At 39.2% G+C, this 22,975-nt stretch overlaps 1 protein-coding gene across 2 annotated transcripts in view; it reads right to left on the bottom strand.

Moving 5' to 3' along the window:
• Nucleotides 1-15,502, bottom strand: part of ptpn12 (protein tyrosine phosphatase non-receptor type 12) — a 54,018-nt gene extending 38,516 nt beyond the window's left edge. For both annotated transcript variants that reach the window (XM_066667689.1, XM_066667690.1), the window contains exon 1: nt 15,081-15,502. In XM_066667689.1, the coding sequence (XP_066523786.1) occupies nt 15,081-15,179 (99 nt within the window). In that variant the 5' untranslated portion in view covers nt 15,180-15,502. The remainder of the gene's footprint in view (nt 1-15,080) is intronic.
• Nucleotides 15,503-22,975: the final 7,473 nt, after the last annotated feature.

Raw genomic sequence — 22,975 nt, 5'->3', positions numbered from 1 at the left:
TAACCCAAAAGTTAAGCATTGGTCTTTACTAATACTCTGTGAGAAATAATAATAAAAAAGCCTTCCAAGGTGATGTGTCCAGGTAAATGCTAATTACATACACTATATGGTAAAGAGATTGTGGAAACCTGCTTGTAGACACCTGTCTTAATTTCTGTAATTAAGCAGGTTATCAAGTGGTTTGTCCTCACTTAGCTGCAGTAACAACCTCTACTCTTGTAGGAAAGTTTGCACTAGATGTTGGAAATTGCTATGTGGACCTGACAGACCAACAGACCAAGAACATTAGTGAGGTCAAGTACTGATGACGAATGATTAGTTTCGGATCAGAAACGTCACCTTAACTCACCACTACACCAAAGAACAGTTCCACTGATCACAGTCCAAAGCTGGGTGGTTTTATACCACTATAGCTGATGCTTAGCAGTAAGTATTTTCTATTTAGGAACACTAGCATCACAATTTCAAGTGTGTAATATAAGGCTGGATGATAATTCTATATCAATGGATATCACAATAAATAATGTTTCAATGATTTTTAAACACTTTATTCAATATTGCAATATACATCATTTACAGCATCTGTCACTGACTGACATTCATTACAAGACACTTCCCAGTTCACTGCCATTTATTTTAAATTTAGTTTAAAAAATATTAATATTGAAAAAGCCAAGAGGTTTATGATTGTCTGTCACAATATGTACAAACCTTCCAGAGTCTGATACCTCACTGGAAAACAAAAAAGGTGCCTCATTACTTCTAACTGTAGGGCTTTACTTGAATTGAGGGCATTATATGTGTATATCAATCGCCAACATTTAACTCTTCTGTGAGATGAAGCTGAATTCAACTGACTTCTTATTCAGCATTTTTGTTCAAACCCTCCATGTCCACCTTAAAAGTTGCAGTAGCCCAGTCTGCCAGAAGGTAACTGCTTCATCATTTAATGTGGAACCGGAAACTTACTGGCTAACTACTCAGATATCAACATACTACTAGCAATGTTCTTTCATTTGTTATGACTCAAGTGTCATAATATATTAAAAATAAATAAAAATAAAATAATATGATATTTATATAAAATATGAAACGTAAGATCCTTTCAGCCTACCCCTCTATCCCAACCAGAATTGAAACACCCTAACCCTAGGTAAAATGGCATGAAGAAAGTGTGTGACAAGTGACACGATTCTTTATCTTGTGAGAACTTTTTTCAGAACCACCATCATGGCCGACATATAATATGGTTACACAGGAGGTGTGACATTTTGCTTGGACACAGGAAGCACCTGGATAAATTCTGAACAACTCAAACTCACAATCATTATCATACTATTAATATACCCAGCATTCTGTTACTGGATGCCACACTACAGCACAGTGCACAGAGAAAGCAGTTGCTAAAAGCAGATGAGCACAACAGAGCACTTATAATTCCCTGCCAGGGCCATTTTTTGCTTCTTTTTTTGGTGGAGAAATATTTGGATGGTCGCATTAATGTGAAAGTTTCATACTGTACTCTGCCGTTCTGCGTGAACAATGCCTTGTGGCCATTCACTCTCTTGTCTCTTGGGGACGGCAAAAAAAAATAAAAAATAATCATGTGAAGGGCCAAAAATTCCACAGGGTGGAATTATAGATCCACTATAGATTTACATAGAAATCAGTCGTTTGCTGCTACATAAATGTTTAAAATGTTGGATATAGCATATGACACCAATGTGAAAGGTAGAGGTGAAATACAGCAGATGCAAAATATGCATCTGTTTTAACATTTCACATGTTAATATCCCTCTCCCCAGTGCAAATGTGAAAATTGCGAGCACAGAACGAGGAACTGCGTGTGAACTGATCATAATTCTTGCTCTCAAACCGTCATTTATCCCCCCATTCTCTAATGGTTTTTACCCTCTCGATGTTAAAGATTCTCTCGCACACCAAGCTCTTTTCCCACTGTCTATTTCTGCTCTCAAGAGCATTTTCCGCACTATCATTTTGAAATATGAGGGAATTTCTCTTAATGAACTCTATCTGCTGATGTCTCGTGGTTCTGTGACCAACCCCTCATACATAATAAGCCGCCTACAGACAAACAAACATGGTTATCTAAGTTTCATTGTGAAATGGGGAAAATAGAAAATAAGAGATTACACAATGTCTATAATCATTTTCAGAATATGGTTCCAAGGCCGTCCTGCAGTGTCTCTGTAGAGTGACAGCAGGAGGAATACAAAATATTTGTTCAGGAATCAACTCCCAAACAAATTTTCAAACAACAAATCCCAAAAAAGATTCCAGATGCTCAAAAATCGACTCTTGGCAAAATGATTCAGAGAGTTTTTCTTGCAGCAAACAATCTGCGCAGGTATATCACACATTTTTGGCATGCAAGGAAAACATTAAAATCGAGAGGGTAAATACCATTCAAGGATGGAGGGGAGGAAAAAAAGAGAATATGATCAGTGCACAAGCAATTCTGTCTACTCACAAGCTCCATATTTGAGCTGGCGAGAGGGATATTTACACACGTGAGATGTTAAAACTTGCAGATTTATATTTCCCACCTGGTGTTTTTGCGCCCTCTACTTTTGACATCAACATGACGCCATAATAGCACCTTTAAGGGGCTGGTTGTCAATTCAACCAAATGATGCAACTGCTGGCTGCACTGCTATGCAAAACAAATGATAAGCTATCAGGTTCCACTGTAGTTTAAAATACCACACGTCAACATGAGACTCAACATAGTGGTGGCACCATCATCTCCACTGCCTTCTCAGTTTAGAAGTGCTTTTGGTGTGATTGCATGGGGGAAAATAAATAAATAATAAATTTTCGTTATTTAGCTAATGAACTTTCCTAAAGAAATAATAATAAAAAAAGTGGGGAAGTAAAAGAACATTTCTAAAGTTTAAAGAACCTTATAATGTAAACATATTATACATCTAGAGCTGGGTGATACGGGCAAAATGTACATCAAGATATATTTCTTAATTTCAGTCGATACAATATAATTCTGTACATCAGCAAAAAGTCTGTAAAAAAGCCACAGAAAACTGCAAAAACTGAAAGCAACATGACATCACCAACAAACAACCACCTCTTGATAATATTTTTTAAACTAACTAAGTAAAACTGAGTGCAATGAAAATCATATCATTGTTATTGAAACATCTTATAGTGCAATATATACTGATATTGAATTATTGTCCTATTGTCCCATTCATGTGTATGTGTGTGTATATATTTTTTTGGAAACCAAATACATTCCCCTCAGTTTAGTGAAGACCATTGTCAACCACTAGTTAGGTTTCCTGCTATCACATGCTTCCCCTGAAACAAAGCTCCACAGTATCTTTTCAAACTACTGCTATTACAACATAATGAAAGTCTATATACATGAAGGTTCTATACACTTGGAGGAGAACACAAAGTGCCAAGATTTTTTTTATTTTTATGTCAACTAACAAATCTGCATTGGTTCACATAGTGCCAAGAAGAATGAAAAATAATTAAAGCCAGACATGAGAATTGGGACAAGAGATAAGGAAAGTGACAAAGACTATGCAAGACTCAAATATCTGTAATAACTACAACTTATATTTGAGCTCTGAGGCTGTACTTGACAGTATACTGAGTATGTGTATACAAACACAGCTCCGGGGTCATGATCAGAAAAGGAAGCAGACTGACCGACTCTGATTGGAAGCTTTGAGTACAGGACAGAAGGAAGGAGAGATGAATGTGTGCACTCATTTTCTCAGCAGGGGATTTTTTTTTAGAGCAAACACAGGATGTGAGTGTTGTGGGGCCTTCAACCCCTCTCCAGAAAGAGAAGCAACCCAAAATCGTTGACACATAAGCCTTCTACACTGTTTTTACCTGTTATATCCAAAACAGGGAGGTCCAACTTTAATTTTTCATTCACATGTCAATTTTACAGTGGAATGATTACATGGAAAATCTTGGAAGCCTTGGAAATTCTCTAACACACTCAAAATTTAGCTGTAGATTAGTTTCTTGACCACTCAGTGTATTTATATTATTCAAAATAAAGGTTTTTTTTTTTTTTTTAATCACACTTTTCAAGCTATTTCACATTAAATTCTTAGAATGTTTCCAATTGCTTGAGGTTTATGGTTTATAATTCTGGTATAACTCTGGTATTAGTCAGAGAAACCTGAGCAAAATCATGTATTTATTATAATTACATGGCATCACACACAGACACCCTTATGTACACTTTTGAACAACCCATCCACCTGTCAACGTATGTTTTTGGATTGTGGGAGAAAACCAGAGCACCTGGAGGAAACCCACGCAGACACATGGAGAACACTCACATCAAACTCCTCACAGACAGTGACCCAAAGTACCTGAATACTTGTGCCACCATGCCTCCATGAGCAAAATCATTTATTATAAGTTGACTTTGAGGTTCTGCATCGGAAAGGCTTTTTTTTAGTTTCCCATCACTACATACTTTTGCTGTCATTATGAGACTTCCTTATACTTGTCTTCGCACAGGTATTGTGACTCCAGCTTATCTATGCTTCACATGTAGTGTAACTATCCTCCTCTTACTAATCCAGTCCAACCTGTGCTAGTCCAAAGCGATAAGAAACTCTATAAAGAATTTTGATGGTATGTAGGACATTCCAACAACAGGGAAGAAATGCTGAAGACGTAGTGGAGAAAATGAACTGGGAATTCATCCGTCAATAAATGAGTCAAACCTTCCATCACATATGCTCACACAAATATATACAGCACTCAAGTGTCACTGAAAGTGCAAGTGTGAGTAGAGTTATCATGATTAAAAGGAGTGTTACTTAAAAAAAAAAATATGATGACCTTCTACCAAGATTTTGATATACAAGGTTGCAGTCAGCATGTTGTGAATACAGTCATTATTCAGTAAATATCACTAAGAAACTGCAGGCACCTTATTACATGATTTTTATAAATTCCAAACCTTTACTGTTATACATGCATGAAGTTCTTAGAGTTCTTCTGATGAAAGCCAGTTACAATCTCACAAAATGATTGTACAGACATGTGTAGTCTGGCCTAATAATCTAATAAATAATTTTTGTGTCTACAATATGCTTTAAAAAATATGCCTAAGATTTCTAACTGGAATCTTAGGCATTGGAATCCACAACAAAAGGGAGCAGTAACATCTAGAAATAGTGGGATTAATTAGTGCATTTGCATATTGTTGTTTTTTTTTTTGGGACTGAACACAGCTCCCCATCCCACTTCAGACAGATCAGTGTAGTTAGTCCATTTATTGTTGCACATCCAGCTCCTGCTGAATGTTTTTCATCTGCCATCAATCCAATTAGTTTTGAACCTCTTAAAAAAAATCTACAATGTCATTTTATGAGCTGCCGTTGTTGAATAAGAACAAACATGATTTCTACTGTAGTCTGGTGATTTTACAAATGGTTAGTTTGTGCTGGACATCTGCATTTCATCATGACTGACAAGTTCTTGCCAATCAGCATTCCTCAGGGTTTACACGCTTTGTAAAACCCCTTCTTGACTTGCTTGGAACCAGTAGAGTAGAGTAGGGACCATGCAGTAGAAAAGCACCATTAATCTATTATGGTTCTGTGGCAGTGCCGTTGACTGGAGCGTTTACTAATGGTTTAGCTCTGGTTATTTATAGGCATTCCCACAGTCCAGCAGTGGCTAAAATGGCAACACTAGCACCTTACTGATCACCTCACACAGTTCCCCATATTCAGTCTGGCTTTTTGCATTCTCAGCTGCAAACCATTTACACACTGGGATGCATCATCATCAGTCTCCAGCTCCACCATCATTATGGCTTCTTCTTCCACACCATGTATTTGAACATTTGCACATTACTCCCTGTCATGCTGATTGGTCTGGCTGAAAGATGGGGCACAATTAGAGTAATGCCAGAGGCTCATGTCTCGTTTGGCAGACAGCGGTCATGCTAATGACTAGCTGGCTGTCCTTTCAAGAGGAGAAAGAAAGTTTCCTGACAAATATGGACAGCAAAGCAGTTGCAGGGCACATGTTAATGAGTAAGCAAGTGTGAGAGTATCAAAGGCATACTGTGTGAATATTACACTTCTGATAGTGTGAATAGAACACTTCTGAGGGATTCTCGGCCTACGAAACATACTAAACAGCCAAAAGCACATTCAGTCATTGCTCAACAAATGCAAACACACACTGGAACACAACACAACATAACTAAACATTATCTATCAGAACCTCCATAATTAATCATATTAAAACATGGGGCAGGGTAATATGAGAAAAATGTTATCCTGATGTACTAATATGCTTTTCTGAGCACATTTTGTACAACATAAAAAAAACACTGACAACTGCCATGCAACACTAGAGAAACAGCAAATTAATCCTATCAGAAGTTTTTTTCAGTATATAAATAATCAATAAAAATGTTTAGAGCTTCACTAAACATTTTAATTGCTAATTTCAAAGGTTCAATGCTCTATATTTATTAGCCTTAATTTAGAATTAGAAGACCACACAGTACACAGATGAAACACACCATGACACTTATTAGCCAATGGTACGATTTAACAAACGTGAACTTTAATGAGCCATTTTTTAATATAATACACCTATTTATATAACACAAAAGTGCTAAACACAAAGTAAGGAACAACTCGCTTTTTAGGGATTAGTCATAAACCATTTTGCTACTACTGTTGGGTCTAGTAAAACAGCATTCAAGAGCTGCATTTTGTAAAAATGTGGTGTGTGTATATTTTTTGATGCTCATTTTGGCCATAACCCACACTACTACTAAAGGATGACAACATTCATGCCTAAGAATTTATTCAAACTACAGAGCCCCCTGTATCCCCACTCTTGCCAAGCACATGACAGCACCAATTCTGGTGCTATTAACAGAACATGGTCTGGTTCTGGAAATGTTCAAAATTTATTGGGTCAGCTTTGATCCCTTTAAAGCTCCACAAACTAACACACACACACAAACAAACTGTCTGTGCAGCAAAAATAATGTTCTGCACTAACTTTTGGGATTAAATCCCAGGTCACGAAGAGTTGAACAGTTTGTTGTTGCATTTCTGAGTATGACTGACTGTGTACAAAAGGAGACACAATATTTGAGTTCGCAAAAGGATATATGCGAACACTTTCAAGCTGACACAGGAGAGAAACAGGAATAGAACAGCAGAAGTGAAGTGTAGAGGGAGTGAGAAACAGCTTATTAGAAAGAAAGAACAAAACCAGAGAGGGAAGGTAGGGCTCTATTGTTAAATATACCAAACGTGAAAGACAAATTAATGCATTTCATAATATCATGTATTTTAGTGAAAGCAAATATTCTGTTTTAAACCAAACTAAAAAGTGATGGACCTACTTAGTTTACTACATCATTTGAACACAACAGCTGTCCTTCACATCGTGTGAAAATTTCATGATAAAGGGGCCGCATGCTCCACATGTAGGATCTAATCCACTGTACCAGTTTCCTCAACAATTAGCTTATTCCTTCATTTCCTGTAAGCACTTCATCCAGTTCAAGGTCATGTCTTCAGCCTTTACTGAATCATGAGGCACAAGACAGGAACACACGTTTGACAGGGTGCCAGTCCATCACAGGGCACTACACACTCACACATTCATCCCGGTCACTCACTCACACACACATCAGTAGGTACTTTTGAACAGTTAGTCCATCTAAGTGTGTGTTTTTTGTTGACTGTGGTAGAAAACCCGAGCACCCAGAGGAAACCCATGCACACACAGGGGGAAATACACCTAACTCCTCATAGACAGTGACCCAAGACAGCTCAAACCCACATCCCGAGGACCTGAGAGCTGTGTGACTGCAACACTTCCTACCATGCTATTAGGTTATATAAGTCTGAAGGTTAATATAATGTGTCAAAACCTATTTCTCTCACCTATTGTTTGAATAATATATGTTTTTGAAAGGTATCCATTTGTAAGTTGCTACATTCTGAACAACTGATTATGTAAGATAGCTGTGTTCAATACAAAAAAAATTAAATGAACTTGGATAGATGTTCAGCTTGCTCAACCATACTGTGAATTTAACTATTTGTTCAAGAAGTTAAATTTATAAACCTGGGTATAGTTAAACGTACTAAAAAAACTATAGTAAAAAGTGGCTTTATCTGAGTGCACAAGAATAAACATTATCTAACCACCAACAATACATGATGTAACGTCTGCAAGTTTTTAAATCTATATTTAAGCTAAGCTCATATACTGAGTGACAGAGATGTTGACTGTATGAAGATGAATGTAGGAAATCATCAGATTTACACGCTCTATTAGCTGCCATCCAGCACTTACTATCCAAGGCATCCTTTATTTTCTCTCTTCCCAGCACAAAGCCACTCAGAGAGCAGACAGGACAAGGACACTCACCTCAAAAACATTCATCTAGTCAATTAGCCCCTGAGCACTTTATTAACCTTTCCCTCAACTCAGCAACAGTGAAGGACACTATAACTATTCAGGACGAGATAACTATTCAGAGAATCCCTCTAAATTCTACTACTGTATGTATTATAGTCAATTAGAACACAAATGCAGGAGTCACTGCTGAATTTAACAGTCATATACCCCACATTCTTACACTAGGTGTCACACTAGAGTGTTGGCATCTCAAACCACAACAAATGCTTTGTATTCAGCCACGCCTCCCACCCCTCCCCTTCCTGTTCTCAGCATGGTCCCCAGAGAAAGCAGCTGCTGAATACAGACAAGGAAAAATAAGCAGAATACTTGTCAGAGATCTTTTAGCTAAAGATTGCATTTTTTTCCCATGAAGGAAAATGAACAGTTGATTTCACCTCAAGGCTTTGTGCTGCACTCTGACACCTTGCAGGTATAATGCTGAGTGATCCTTCGCTGTCCTGTTTCTTTGGGAAAGCAAAACAATGAGTTTTGCATGTTCAGCTGGCAATGTTATGAAAACAGAGCAGAAGGTGTGTGACTTTATTCTTTGCTCAGAACACATTTACTCCACTGTAATATAGCAGCAATCAACTAATTTCTGTGTACATTCAAATGTCAAATATAGTCAAAATATAAAATATAGCACTTTTAATGACCCCAAAACTTGTGAGAAAAGCAGAATCCCTCCAAACTACTGTGAGAGTGCTTAGATCAATTCTAAGAGGGTAGCCCTTATCAAATATATCTCACAGATACCCACATGAAAATTATAAATAATTTATTATATTAAAAAAAAATTCTCCATCTCTATTTCAGAGTGTAACATTGCATCAGAAAGTGGTTGAGCTAGTTGAGAGATTTCTCTCGATGACAGGTGGTGGTAGGATGGGAGCTGAATTTGAATAATATTGGTTAATATCATTTTTGACTGCCCACTGGAGCACTGTGATTTAATCAACATGCAAAAGACGCTTTATCTCAGTAAAATTTAGACAACCATTAAAAAATACACAGCAAAAGTGTCTGATTATTGGAGTAAAATACCAGTCATGCCCCAGTGTGCTGAAACTCTGCTTGTTGGCTTTATCAGGCGAGGCTTCCAGACGCAGGGAGGTCTAGACAGCTCTCAGACACAGCAGATCAGCCCCACGTGCAGGGAAAGCTCCAGCAGCTCTCCATTCTCTCAAGCTGATTACTGACTAGCCTCCAGCAACAACGCTCAGATGGCTGAGAACTGAGGGGCACCAGAGAATACAAGGAGAGAAAGGTGGAGAGGATGGAAATGAGAGAGAATAGTTAAATATGGATGAGAAAGAGGGAGGAAGAGGACATGAGAAAAAAGGAGAGCAAGAAATATAATAAAAGACTTGCTGAGAAAGAGGGAATAACAAAGCTTGAATGTCTCTATGGAAACTACTTTTAATGGAGACATTTATAACCAGGGAGGCTGAACATGCTACTGCACTGTAGTGATCTCAGGGTTTCTTTAATAAATAGGAGGTGTTTTACAAATTATCTTACATCTCAAACATTTTATATTTCATTAATTTGAATGTTAATGTCCCATTTGATTTTGACTCTATGTAAAAAATTGTCAAGATATGTACATATTTTGGTTTAGGTTATGAGATTTGGATCAATTATCTACTCCTACAGTTCAAGCAGGATCTAGCAGTGCAATTATACTGTTGTTTTGTCATTTGCTGCAATATTTTTGCAAAATTTTAAAACTTGTAGGTGAACCAATTATATATTTCCTATGTTACATTCACTAAAATAATGTGCTTTTACTTCACTGCATAATCCAAAACATACCTGGTCAAAATGCTCAGAGTACACAACATAAATACGACTAATTATAGAGCCCATCAACAAACCATATACCATGTCTATACTTTGTCCTACCTATACATTCAAAAGTTCTCAAACCACGTGGTAATGTTTTATCAACTTGTTCTCTCTCTGTGTTGTACAAAAAATAAGTATTTTGTGGTACTTGCATAATGCCAATATTTGAAAAGGTACACAACTGCTGTTTTGCAGTTAATCCTTTCAGAAAGGGACAGAGAGGGCCTATCAGAGAGCAGAATCTGTGCTGACAGTTGGCACTCACTTTGTGGCCCAAATCTTACCATCTTAAGCAGCTTTAGCTCAGTTCTGAAATCAGTCAGTACCAAGCCAGTGCTGCTGCCAGGCCCTAGCCTGTTCAGCTCTAATTCACCACTGAGCTGGCATAAACCACAGCTTTAGAGGAGCAGACAGGGTGTTACCAGCTCAGCGCATGAAGGATGTACAGACAGGCCGAGTGTTGTCACATCGACGTTCCCCTGGTTTAAATGTTTACAGTAAGCAGCCAGATCCCATGCCAGCCTTCTCTCAAGTGAAAGCACATTCCAGACATTAACGCAGCTCTCAAAATGTTTTAAACTGAGGTAACAGTACATTTCCCTGATCGACTATGTTCTGAAAGTCTTGAGAGTCAGGTCTTATTTCAGTTGTGAGTCGCCTTCACTGTGACAACTAGATCAACTTTCAAGAATATGTGGCATCTGCTGCCCGAGATTCTATCCATTGAATCTAAACATTGAATGTTCAAATGGTGACAAGGCTTTTAAATCTTTTTTCACGTTAAGGGATTAACCATTAAGGGATTAACCATTTCAATATATATTGTACATAGATTTAAAAATGTAGAAAATTAGGTTTACAACTGCTTCCCTGATATGCATTTTGGTCGCTTTCAATGGTCTCTCATTTAAAATCTTTCATGAATACCACTGTCAAAGCATCTGAGTTGCCTGGGTTAAGGGCTTACATTTCACAAATACGTCATGGTCAAATGATAGACTTTCATAAAACAATTATAAATTTAATATATTTTGTAAGGCGGGCCTTAAAGTTCTACTGGGGGACTTTCATTTGAATGAGACAAACCTATCTGTTTGATATATTCACTGTTAAAAAAAAACGCATGCATGTCCAAAATAGCACATTTACAGGAGAAGGAAAATAACTTACTTGGAAGTCAAAATAACAAGATTTTATTCCAAGTAATTTTGGAGCATTTCCATCGGTTCATTCCTCGTTTAACGTTCACACAGTTTTGAAGGACTAGTCTGTTCAAACGATGCAGTAAAGTAAAATCGAAAGTAAAATCTCTGAATCAAAAACAGTAACTACAAGGCACATAGTTAGGCACGCATTAAAATATGCTCTTGTAAAACTCCTCCTTATCATATGGAACTGAATTATGTGCATTGTCGGACCCTTATGTAATGCCAGCATTACAGATAAATTCCAGTATCATGATTTGGGACAAGCCTACATGTGGCATAACCATAAATGAGCAGAAAGCTAAACTTTCTTTTACAAATGGTCACATCTCAACCACAAACAGAAGAATTTAAATGCCTAGTCACTGTAAAAAGGAAACACGGTAGAGATGACAATCTAATTTCTATCACTAAAAACACAACAGATGTAGGCACATCTCCACTCCACCCCTCCCCCATTGAATGTCTCACAGCAGGCATGAGAAATTAGTGTGTATGCGTGTGTGTGTGTGAACTCTGCCCTCTGGCTCTGTGTGTTACACACAATGCTTGCACAAGACCAATGTCCATGAATTAAAAAAAAAAAAAACATTAAAATCACAATAATATCATGTTGGAATTGAAGTCATCCTAGGAGGTGGGTTTGAACCAGACCTGTACACTGCTCTCTGACTTTAATGTAACCACTTCAAACCCAGGGCCATTCACACCCTGCGGTTGAGTCAATGCTCTAACAAACCCGGAATGACAAGATGACAAAGCCAGGCTGTTGTCGTACCCAAGCACTGCCATTGTCCAGCTGTCTGTTAATCAAAGCTGTCCCACTCCTTAAGGGCTCAGGACAGCGTGGAAAAGTGCTAAATGCATAAAGAGGGTGACACTACTCTGTAAGCCAGAGTCAGGCTATAACCTCCCTCAGGGAGACAGTCACATTTCACATTTGTCTATCGTAACTATCGTAGATATTAATACTGGAGGGCAATTGCAGTTATAGTGGTTAGATATAAAGGAACTGGGGAGTGACTTCTACTGAAGGTGTGAAAATGCTAAAATTAACAACATGAACTGAGCACACTATTCCTGTCAGAAGAATCGATTCTTTCCATAGACTCACGAAGGCCTAAAATCTGGTTTAATTACTCTTAACAGTGATAATATTAACGGGGAAGATAATCTAATTGTGATTAATTACCAACGTATATTTTCAAGACTTGAAAAGCTACATGTTTCACAGCAAATACATAACTTGGAGCAGTGCAGAGAGTAAAATGTTGTATAAAAATGAGCTGGTTGTATAAAAATAACTACTGGTTCTTTTTTATTCTGTTCCAAAGTGTCAAACCTGAGAAATGCCCATCATAATGCACATTTCATACCATGAAAGTGACTTTAATTATCACCATATTCTTACAACATAACCCATCTGTAGTTTTAGAAAATTTAGGGCATTAACAGCTGCCTTAATATATACATGTCATGCTACTTATAATATTGTGGAATTTCACCCAAATTCCTCCATACTGCACAACACTGTTTTATCCCAAATTGGTGACATTTTGGGAAAACTGTGGAAATTACACATTTGCATTTTTAAGTCATCTATAATTAGAGCTGGAAATGGACTAATCATATGCAACAGCATATCACAGGAAGTTACATTAAGTCCAAGTTTCACAAACAGTTTAACTGTGGTTAAATTGATCATGAAGCTTTCCTCATGAGTTGCATCATGCTGAACCCTCATTGGAGGAAAAAAAGGCCTAGAACACCTCTTACATCCTGAGCTTTTGTTGTATAGAATGAATAAAAGATTGTCTTTCAGGAGCCAAGTCCACAGAAACACAGGTGGGCATTGGGCACAAAAACACAAGAATAATGTCGGACATGGACACATTATGTTTGCCATTTTACAAGTAGCATGGTATATAAAATATGTGAGCCACTCCTTGGTTTGTTCCTGTTTGTTAACAAAACAGAAGAGGTTGTAACTCTGCTATAGTTAAACTAACCACATGAAGCATTTAGGAAATCAATAGCACTGCTATCCTACATGTAAAACCACTGTGTTTATGGTTCGTGTTACCTCTCTATTCGACATTCATCACATGCATGGGACTCTACTACGTTGAACTATGGTTTGAGTTTTTTTTAGTAGGCTAAAATCTGTCCCCTCTTTGTATCTGTCTCTATCTATGAGTCTCCTTCTGTATCTGTGTTTGTGTCCCTTTCTCCCTCTGTGTCTGTATCTATTTCTCTGTCTCTCTCTCTGTGTCTGTCTCTCTTTGTGTGAATGTATCTTGCTCTCTCTATATGTATGTGTCCGTCTCTATCTTTCTCTCTGTGCTGAAACAGCTCCTTGCGCAACATCCGCGGAACTCCCTCTCACACCACACTAGACTCCCATAAACCACACATTCAATCCATTAGCATGGGCATACTTTACAGCTGACAAAAGATATCATGTTTGTCCACACATTAAAACAGAAGCGGGGTCAATAACAAACCGCACGCTGCCAAATATATCTGCGCTGTTTGGACAAAGACGTTAGCGGCGGCTAGCTAACGTAGCTCCGTCCCAGTGTTAGCCACTAAACACAAATCCGTCACCGCGGTGTTCACCACGGACATAAACAAGCTAAACATTACTCTTCCGTTTAGGTTAGCTTGGCTCTTCTATAAATAAGGGAGTCCATCCTTAAATCATCGGGTGTTCACAATTCCCATTTGCGCAATACACGCTGCTGACCATATTTACCAGAATATTTACAAGTCTTTCACGGGATTTCAAGGATAAAACCACATTTAAAACCCGGGGGATACTTGGGGGAAATAATAAACAAAATAAGTTACTATTGTGCCGTCTTTAAACATAACTTCTTCTCGGCACTAGGAAAGGGATGTGACCCAGCAGCACACACACTCATGTAGCAGTCTGAGGCTGTGTTCCGAATGGATCCTTTCACCCTCGGTCGTGGACGACGCAGGTTAGTTCATAACGGCTTCTAGACAAAATAGCATGTTATATGTGGAGTCAACTAATATTTCCCTCTAGCAATGAAGCTCTACGAAACTCGTAGAGCACCGTTTAAGAGCAGGAGTCATGTGCAGTGCACTGTGTAGGGGGCAGGGAGCGATTGGGGACACAGCCTCTGAAGAGTGCATTTAGCTGCGGCTAACAGCGTTGAGGATTTTAAAACTCGCCGCTTATAAATAAGCAGACAACTGGCGTTAACGAGGAATGAGATACATAAGCAACGTCTGGCTTTTGCAGAAACAGGATTAAGGCCGTATTTTAATTCAGCTGGAATCTGGTTTACACATACTGATAAAAACGGGGAAAGAAATGGGTAAATGTCTGAGTTAGGTGAGCAGACAAGAGTGAACGGCTGCGTACAAAACAGCAGAGCTGCTCGACAGAGCTGGGCTACTGAATACGCTTCTAATAGAGCTGTGCTCCTCTTTGACACGCTGTGAAGTGTTGATAGTGAGCAGAGCTTTGAACACAGCCCGTGTGTGTTGGAGCGTTGTGTGTGCTCTGTTCCTCCTCCTGCTCCTCACCATGAAGTCGCTGCCGAAGTTGTCCTCTCCTCTCTGGTCCCCCGTTCTCATGGCCTGGACCCCCAGGATGAACTTCCTCAGGATATTCGCCTGCTCCATCCTCTCAGTCCCTCAGCAGCACCACACCCAAACACTCCCAATACAAAGACAAGGTACAGAAAAATAAATTAAATAAATATCTTAAAGGAAAAGAACATCCCCTCTGTCAATTATTCCAACATCTTCTATGGTTCCATGCTCCTCTCTTTGCTCCCCGAGGAAGGAAAAACAATGTAATCCAAACAAGCTGTAGAAAAAAACGATCTCCTCCTTTAACGCACCAGGCAGTCAGTGTACACTTTTCTCCCTATCTTTATTGAAATTAAAAAAACAATAAGACAAGACCCTGGCTCCTGGCCCCTCCCTGAGCTCACAGTGTGCCACACATTCACAACTAAAACTCTGAAACTCAACCGCCTGCGCCGCCCAGGGCCGCCGGCACACGGCCCCGCCCTCTGTTGTCAACTGCGCGCTCTGATTGGAGTCCGACCTCCAAGAGGCCGCTTCTGATTGGGCAGGACACGTGTCAATCAGACAATCGCTAAGGCTTCCAGTCGCTAGCGTAAAAGAGCAGGCTGCCAGTCAGGTGGTCTGCTCGCCAAGTTTCTCATTGGTCGAAAACTCATACGCCCCTCCCACTCAGATTCCACTCGTGTTTGACTCAGCCCCGCCCACTGCAAGGGTGACGTGTGGATGATCCAGAAACTGAAAAATGTCTGTTTAAAGGGCCCTTATCCTACTGTTTTCAGGCACCTTTTCCTTTAGTCCACTTACCACATTTACGTGCATAATTCATTCATAATGACAACATGTCCTGGTTATGGACAGGTTATGGACCTTTTTGTCCATAAGAATTAAAGCAGGTGTAGGTAATTTTGTACACCTTCTGAAGTCACTCTCCCATAGTATATGAGTGAGCACTGCTTGGCTTGAGCTGCAGGAGTCCAGGCGTGAGGAGCGTAATGTGTTGTATCTACTTCCGTCTTGCTTATTTTTTTACTCGGTTGTAGGTATTTGTAAAATATTGTCTGCCATTCCTGTGCTACCAACTTTCATCAATGTGTGTAGAGTCTCATGAAGGTCTCTGCACAAATGAATATGTGGTCAGACTGCAGAGTGGGCAGTTCATGAGGTAGGCAATTATACAGGCAGAAAGGCCTTTTGGTTCAAATTAAATGATTGAACAGGTTTTTTGTAGTTTTGCTGTTGCCACATATAAGGATTTATGTCCTAATTATTATCAGAGCACTTGATTTCAGGATCAATATTAGGATGTAAAAATATTTAAATGAAATATGGGTTAGAAATGTTTTTAAAATTCATTACTTACTCCAGGTTTAAACAGTTATTTTGCTATTTTTGGATTTAAAGTTAACATACACTAATTAACCCCTAAATTAAAACCACTGACAGGTGAAGTGAATAAAAATGATTATCTTGTTACAGTGTGGGAACCTGTATGACAGTTAGTGAACATTCAGGGCTTGAATTTGATGTGTTGGAAGCACAAAAAATGTAACGAGTAAGGATCTTAACAACTTTGACAAGGTCCAAATTGAGATGGTCATAATGCTTTGCTCAAAGCACCTCCAAAAAAACCCCAAGTCTTAGGTGTGTTTTTTTCCAGTACATAGTAGTTATTAATTAATTAATTCATTCATTCATTCATTATCTGTAGCCGCTTATCCAGTTCAGGGTTGCGATGGGTCCAGAGAATCGGCCCGGAATCATTGGGCATAAGGAATACACCCTGGAGGGGGCACACAGTGGTTAGTACTTACTTAAATGTGGTCTTACGAAGGTCAAGTGATGAAGCAGTTACAGGGTCATGGGTACCCAAGGACAATAAAAAGCACAGTGTGTTCTGACAAATTTCTATCGTAGCATTAACATTTTCTGCAGTAGCTCATTTGTGGGATCAGACTGACTAGCCTTCAGTCACTTGGAGCACACATTTGCTCTATTTTGTGTCTCATATATCCCACTTTTTGACAGAGGCCATTGTAATGAAATAATGTTATTCATTCATCTGTTAGTGGTTTATAATCTAGAGGCTGATTGGTGTATATAAATGATTTGTGTCTCATTAAAAATTCAGTCTGCACTGAAACCCATATTTTCACTGTCAATAGTAAGGGATAAATGGCTGTAGGGGAAATAGAGATAAGTAAATATGTTGTTTTTCGTTATATCACATAGGCAGTGCAGTATTAAGAATTGGTGGTTTTGCCGTTTACTTTCCAAACACTGACTGTTTAATATTTCCTTATTTACAGACAGTTAAGTGGCCCAAAATAATAGTTGTTGATTAACAATGATTAAATTATGTCATGTCATAGCCTGGATTTATTCTCTTGTATTTGATTAAGATGTCTGTGTAAGTGTTATAAGTGTAAGATAGGTACAGGCTATCTTACACTTCTCAGGCTAATTCTGATAGGAATGTTTCTCATTGTGTGTAAAATAGGAACCAGTTTTATTTACTCTGTTACACATTCACAAAAAGTTTATGGAAGTTTCTGTGAATACATTTTTTGTTGTAAGGCACTGGATGTAATATAAGCAGTTCCTCTTCAGTTCTATAGCAAACCCAGTATTTATGTTTTTGGACCTGATGTTTTACTATTCAGGTTGCTCTTTGCATACTTTTGCCTTTATTTTATTCACTATTGCATTTGGGACTTGAAGATGAATCTCTGTAACTCTTTATAGTGTACAGGTTCAGCTAATCCAAAGAATCTCTGAGTTTCTCACTAGTCACGAAACAGCTCCTCAAGGAAGTGGACTATTTTCAGCTGTATAAGCCAGCTCACGTAGCTCCAGTCCTGAGGGTAAACTAAATAAATGATGCTGTGTATAAAGGTGGAACACAAGCTACAGCTGCAGTGCCTGCATTAGCGTGACATGTTTCACGTCCTATATTTGAAATCAATTATTTCTGGGGATTAAGTCTGTAATCTGTGCCTCTATATGATGTTTGATATACTGCTATTACCTGCCTGTGCATAATCTCACTCAGAAGCATAAAACTCTCTTCAAAGTCTAATAGTTTATACTAGTAGCTGTTATTCTTTGCTTATGTGCATTTGATGATTTTCCTATAAGAGTTCTGCATTGTACTTCATTATAAAATATAATAGCCCATATTTAGAAGGCTATAGTATTTTAGCATATTTTATGCTTTTCCGTTCTTTGTCTTATCTTTCTCTTAGAATGGAAGGGAAATGTGCCCAAAATTACCACAAATAATATGTATCTATAACATGGCATAATTTTACACCATACAGTGTCCCAAGCATATGTTTTGTAATGGTCTTTTGAATTGCAGCTGTGACTTATACATACAAATATATTTATGTGTTTAGTGCTAGGGATTAAGGCTGGTCCAAGACCCTATCCTCCTTTGAATAGAAAATCACCATTCAAAATGCTATGTAGGACTAGGCTTAATCTCTGTATGGGAAACAACCCCAAAAACATTTTGTCCTATTAAAGGTAACATTGAAGATGCTAGGCAAATGCTGTTCTCTCTGTTTTGTTTACATATAGAAGCATCTTTTAAGGTGGTATGGTATGTTTGAGGGGAAAAATTACTATTGTTTATTGCTTGCACATGGCTGCATTGATGGCAGATTTAAAATAAATTTTGGCTGGCAAAACCCCAGCTATAACGGGGAAAGCAGGCTTTAAAGACCACAACAATGCCAGTGGCTGTCACTGTCAGGTGCTGTTTACTCACTGTGTATTTGTGCATTGTTTTTTGGACTGAACATGGCTCAGTGCCCCAGTTATCACAGATCAGATTTATTTGTAGCACATTCGGCTTTCGCTGTAGATTTTCATTGGCCACCAACCCAAGGAGTGTTTGAAGCTCTTCAAAACACCTTGAAGTAATGTTACAAGTTGCCGTTGTGAGTTGGATAAAAACAAATGTGAAAGCTGCTGTAACGTCACAGATTTTACAAGTGGCTAGTTTGTGCTGGAGCTCTGCAGTTCATAATGATTGACAGGTTTCTCTGGCCAATCAGCACTCTGCAGTGTTTACATGTCAAAATGTAGTACATACTAAAAAGCAAAAATGCAGAGTTGAGTCAAGTTGAGTCGAGTCGAGTCATGTAGGTTCCATGCAGTGGAAAAGTGCCATTTGTGTAGTTCGGGGAGTGCTGGCTCTTGAGAGGATTAGACAGTAAATAAATGGGGAAGAAACTGGGCAAAAATCAAGGAATAAAAAATAAAACAATGCATTTGGAATACAAAATAAGATTGGTTTTTGGGCTTGGGCTCAGAGAATATTTATAAAATCTGTTTGGGGTTGTTTGCCCAAAAATTGCCCAAGAGAACCACTGATCTGCCCTGTCAGACCAACAAAAGGTTTTTCCCAACGCCTGTTAAATGCTGTCTTTATGCAAACAGGATCTCCAAACTGGCATTCACTTGCCACACACAGAATTGCCTTTAGTTTTCTTCTTATTTCTCATTAGAAAAGCTACAACAAAAAGCTTTCTAAAGAAAATATGAACTCTCAGATAGTCTCAGTCTGAGGCTTGGTTTTACAGGAAAGCCTGTGGACTCAGACCTCTGAACTGAATCATCACCACACAAGAGCTAAATGGAACCTTATTCATCAGTATTTCCCCTCGGTCGCCTCAGACGGCCAAGATCCCCTTAAGTAGATCTGTGCTTAAAGCAGACTCAATAAGGAAATGGGAACAACACCCCTGGTTCTCCAGGCCCTGTCAATGACAACAAAATGCCTCATTCAGGATGGTTTGTGGGGGCACCCTGTACCCAAGCTGTCAAAGAGCCAGCTACCCCTCCACAGTGTCAGGCAAACAGCACCAGGCCCTCGCAGAACCAAAGGAGTAAGCATTTCAATTCACACAGTGCACTGTATCACGTCAGTCCCTAGACTGAAAGAGACTTAGTGTTTCTCTTTCACACTTTTATCTCTTTCTTTCCTCCCACTATGCATGTCCACACACTTTCTGGATGAGCAGCAGTGGGCAGTTATACCTACTCTACCCATTACACAGATACAGTCACGAACCACTAAACAGATCATAAAGCTTGAGCCAATATCCACTACCGACCAGCTCCACATTTAGCTGATTTATTACAGTGCGCATAAGCACTTTGTGTGGGAAATGTGGATATAAAGTTTCCATATTCAATTTACGAGTAAAATAATGAACATATCACATAAGATATAAAAATGTACTGTAATAAAACTGACAGAGGCTTAAATATGAACCCTGTTTTTCACCTTAGAGTTAGCGTTGAGGAACAATGAATAGATAATAATAAAATTACAGTAGTGTGTAACATTATGTGGATAGTGTAATATAAAAATAATTTTAACATTCATGATAGTGTCATTTCAAGGTGCTTTACAGAAGGTTAAATAAAAAACAATCTATTGAATTAAAACATAACACAATTCTTTTTACATTTACGTTTACAGCACTTAGCAGACGCTCTTATTCAGAGCGACTTACAAAAGAACCTAGTGTTCAGACAGAATGTGTATCATTGCTAGAACCAATAGGTTACTGTCCATATTCCCTCTGAGCTCAGACGATTGTCAGAACAAGGGCCAGTGCTGATACCTAGAAAGAACAAAACATAGTAAGTGCAATACACAATACAATCTAGTCAGTGCTCAAACCTAGAAGGAGAAACTAGTCAGTGCTCGTATCTAGAAAGAAAGGAGTTAAGTGCAAAAACAGTCTGTTATGGTGAGCACTTATTTTATTGCTCACGTAAGTGGGTCACAAAGAGAAGGGTCTTCAGTCTGCGTTTGAAGATGGCGAGAGAGTCCACTATTCAAACAGGCAGTGGAAGTTCATTCCACCATCTGGGCACCAGCACTGAGAAGAGTGTTGACGCTAGTCCTCCATGTGACTTTAGGGATGGCAGGTTAAGTCGAGCTGTACTACCGTGTTTCCCCGAAAGTAAGACAGTGTCTTACATTCTTTTTACCCCCGAAAGTCCCACTATGTCTTACTTTCGGGGTATGTCTTATATTGGTAAAAAATGTCGATTTTTGTTTTAACCATAAAATTAACATTTATTAACAACCTGAACATTATGGTATTCACCATAAAACAGTTTTATAAAAGCAAGTGCCAAGAATGTCTTGTTACAACCGTATCATGACGGTATTTCCATGTATAACATGTAAAACAATGAAAAACGGTAAGAACGAACAGTTTGAATATGTTATACTGGAAGATAAAACAGATTTATTCCATGACAACCATGGCCATGCCAATCAGAGTGGCCACCAGCGGCTGCACATGAGGGCACTGAGGCTGCGTGTTGGACCACGGACAACATTACTGCTACTCCCGCGGCCTCCACATCCCTCCGCTCATTCCGCTCCAGATCCGTCCGCATCCCGCAGTTAATGCAGCAAAAGGTACCGGTACTATGGCTTGTATTTTTCCAACGTACAGTTTACTATGTCTTACTTTCGGGGTACGTCTTACATTAGCCGACCCCCCTAAAACCCACACTGCGTCTTACTATCGGGGGTGTCTTACTATCGGGGAAACACGGTAGAAGCTTGAAGGGCTTGAGGTGCAGTCTGACTCTTGACATTTGCCATAAGGTAGGGAGGGGCTGTCGTTCCTGGCTTTGTAGGCAAGCATGAGTATTAAACCTGATGCGCGCAGCTACAGGAAGCCAGTGGAGTGACCTGGATGAACTTTGGTAGAATGAAGACAAGCCATGCAGCTGCATTCTGGATCAGCTGAAGGGGCCTAATGGCCCGCAAAGGAAGACCAGCCAGGAGTGAGTTGCAGTAGTCAATCCTTGAAATGACTAGAGACTGGACAAGCACCTGGGCAGCCTCCCAAGAAAGAAAGGTTAGGATCCACCGGATGCTGAACAGTAGGAATCTGCATGACTGAGTCAGGTTCATAATATGGGTTCTGAATGATAGTTGGTCATCCAGAATCACACCAAGGCTCCTTGCATCTTCAGATGGAACAATTGAGGAGTTCTCAAATGAGATAGTAAGCTCTTGGTGAGGGCCGGCCGTCTTGGTAGGACTGAGCTTCAGATGGTGAGCTGTCATCCAAGAAGCGATGTCAGTCAGACATGGGGAGATGCGACTGGGAACAGTGGCAAGAGAAACCATGGGAAGTAATAATATCATCATCAGAAATAAATTTCAGAAACTTTTATTAATAAAAACAGCTTGTTACTGTGGAATATCCATTTTTAACATATGAATATCCTTTTTAAATCAAGATTGAAAAAGCCCTATGTACCAAAAGCTTTCTTTTCAACAGTCACGTCCACTGACTCACTGGAAGGTTGATGAATCTGTCCATTGATTTATTATGCACTTCTAACTAGGTTCACTGAGCTTTTATGATAAGGATTGCCATCAAAGCTAGCCATGCTGGCCTGTAGAATCCTCCATGAGCTTTTGCATCCTCTATACAATCCACTAACCCTCAGGCAGAGAACAACACTGAGATGCAGTTGACACAGTATGCTCCAACCTTAGTAAGCAGGTGCTTTTACTCTCTCTCCCTCCCTCCCTCTCTCTCTCTCTCTCTCTCCTCTGACTCCTACAGCTCCTGCTGCTTTCACAGTTCAACAGAAACAGGTCAAGCAGCAAGCGCTACAGTCTTGAACACACAAGCCCCAATCCCCCTCTCTCACACACCCTTATCTCACACACACAGCAACAACACAAGGCCTACTCTTCTCACAGAGAGATCCATACACTTCTTAGAGATTTACGCTTCTGTTTGGAATGTTTTGAGATGTTGGAAGGAGGCTGACATGTGTGGACACTGCTGAAATGTCTGGATTTCAACTTACCAGTTCCCCTCTTTACACAT

The sequence above is a fragment of the Hoplias malabaricus genome, chromosome 4 (assembly GCF_029633855.1).
Source record: "Hoplias malabaricus isolate fHopMal1 chromosome 4, fHopMal1.hap1, whole genome shotgun sequence".
Lineage (NCBI taxonomy): Eukaryota > Metazoa > Chordata > Actinopteri > Characiformes > Erythrinidae > Hoplias > Hoplias malabaricus.
This window is presented reverse-complemented; position numbering and strand designations above follow the sequence as displayed.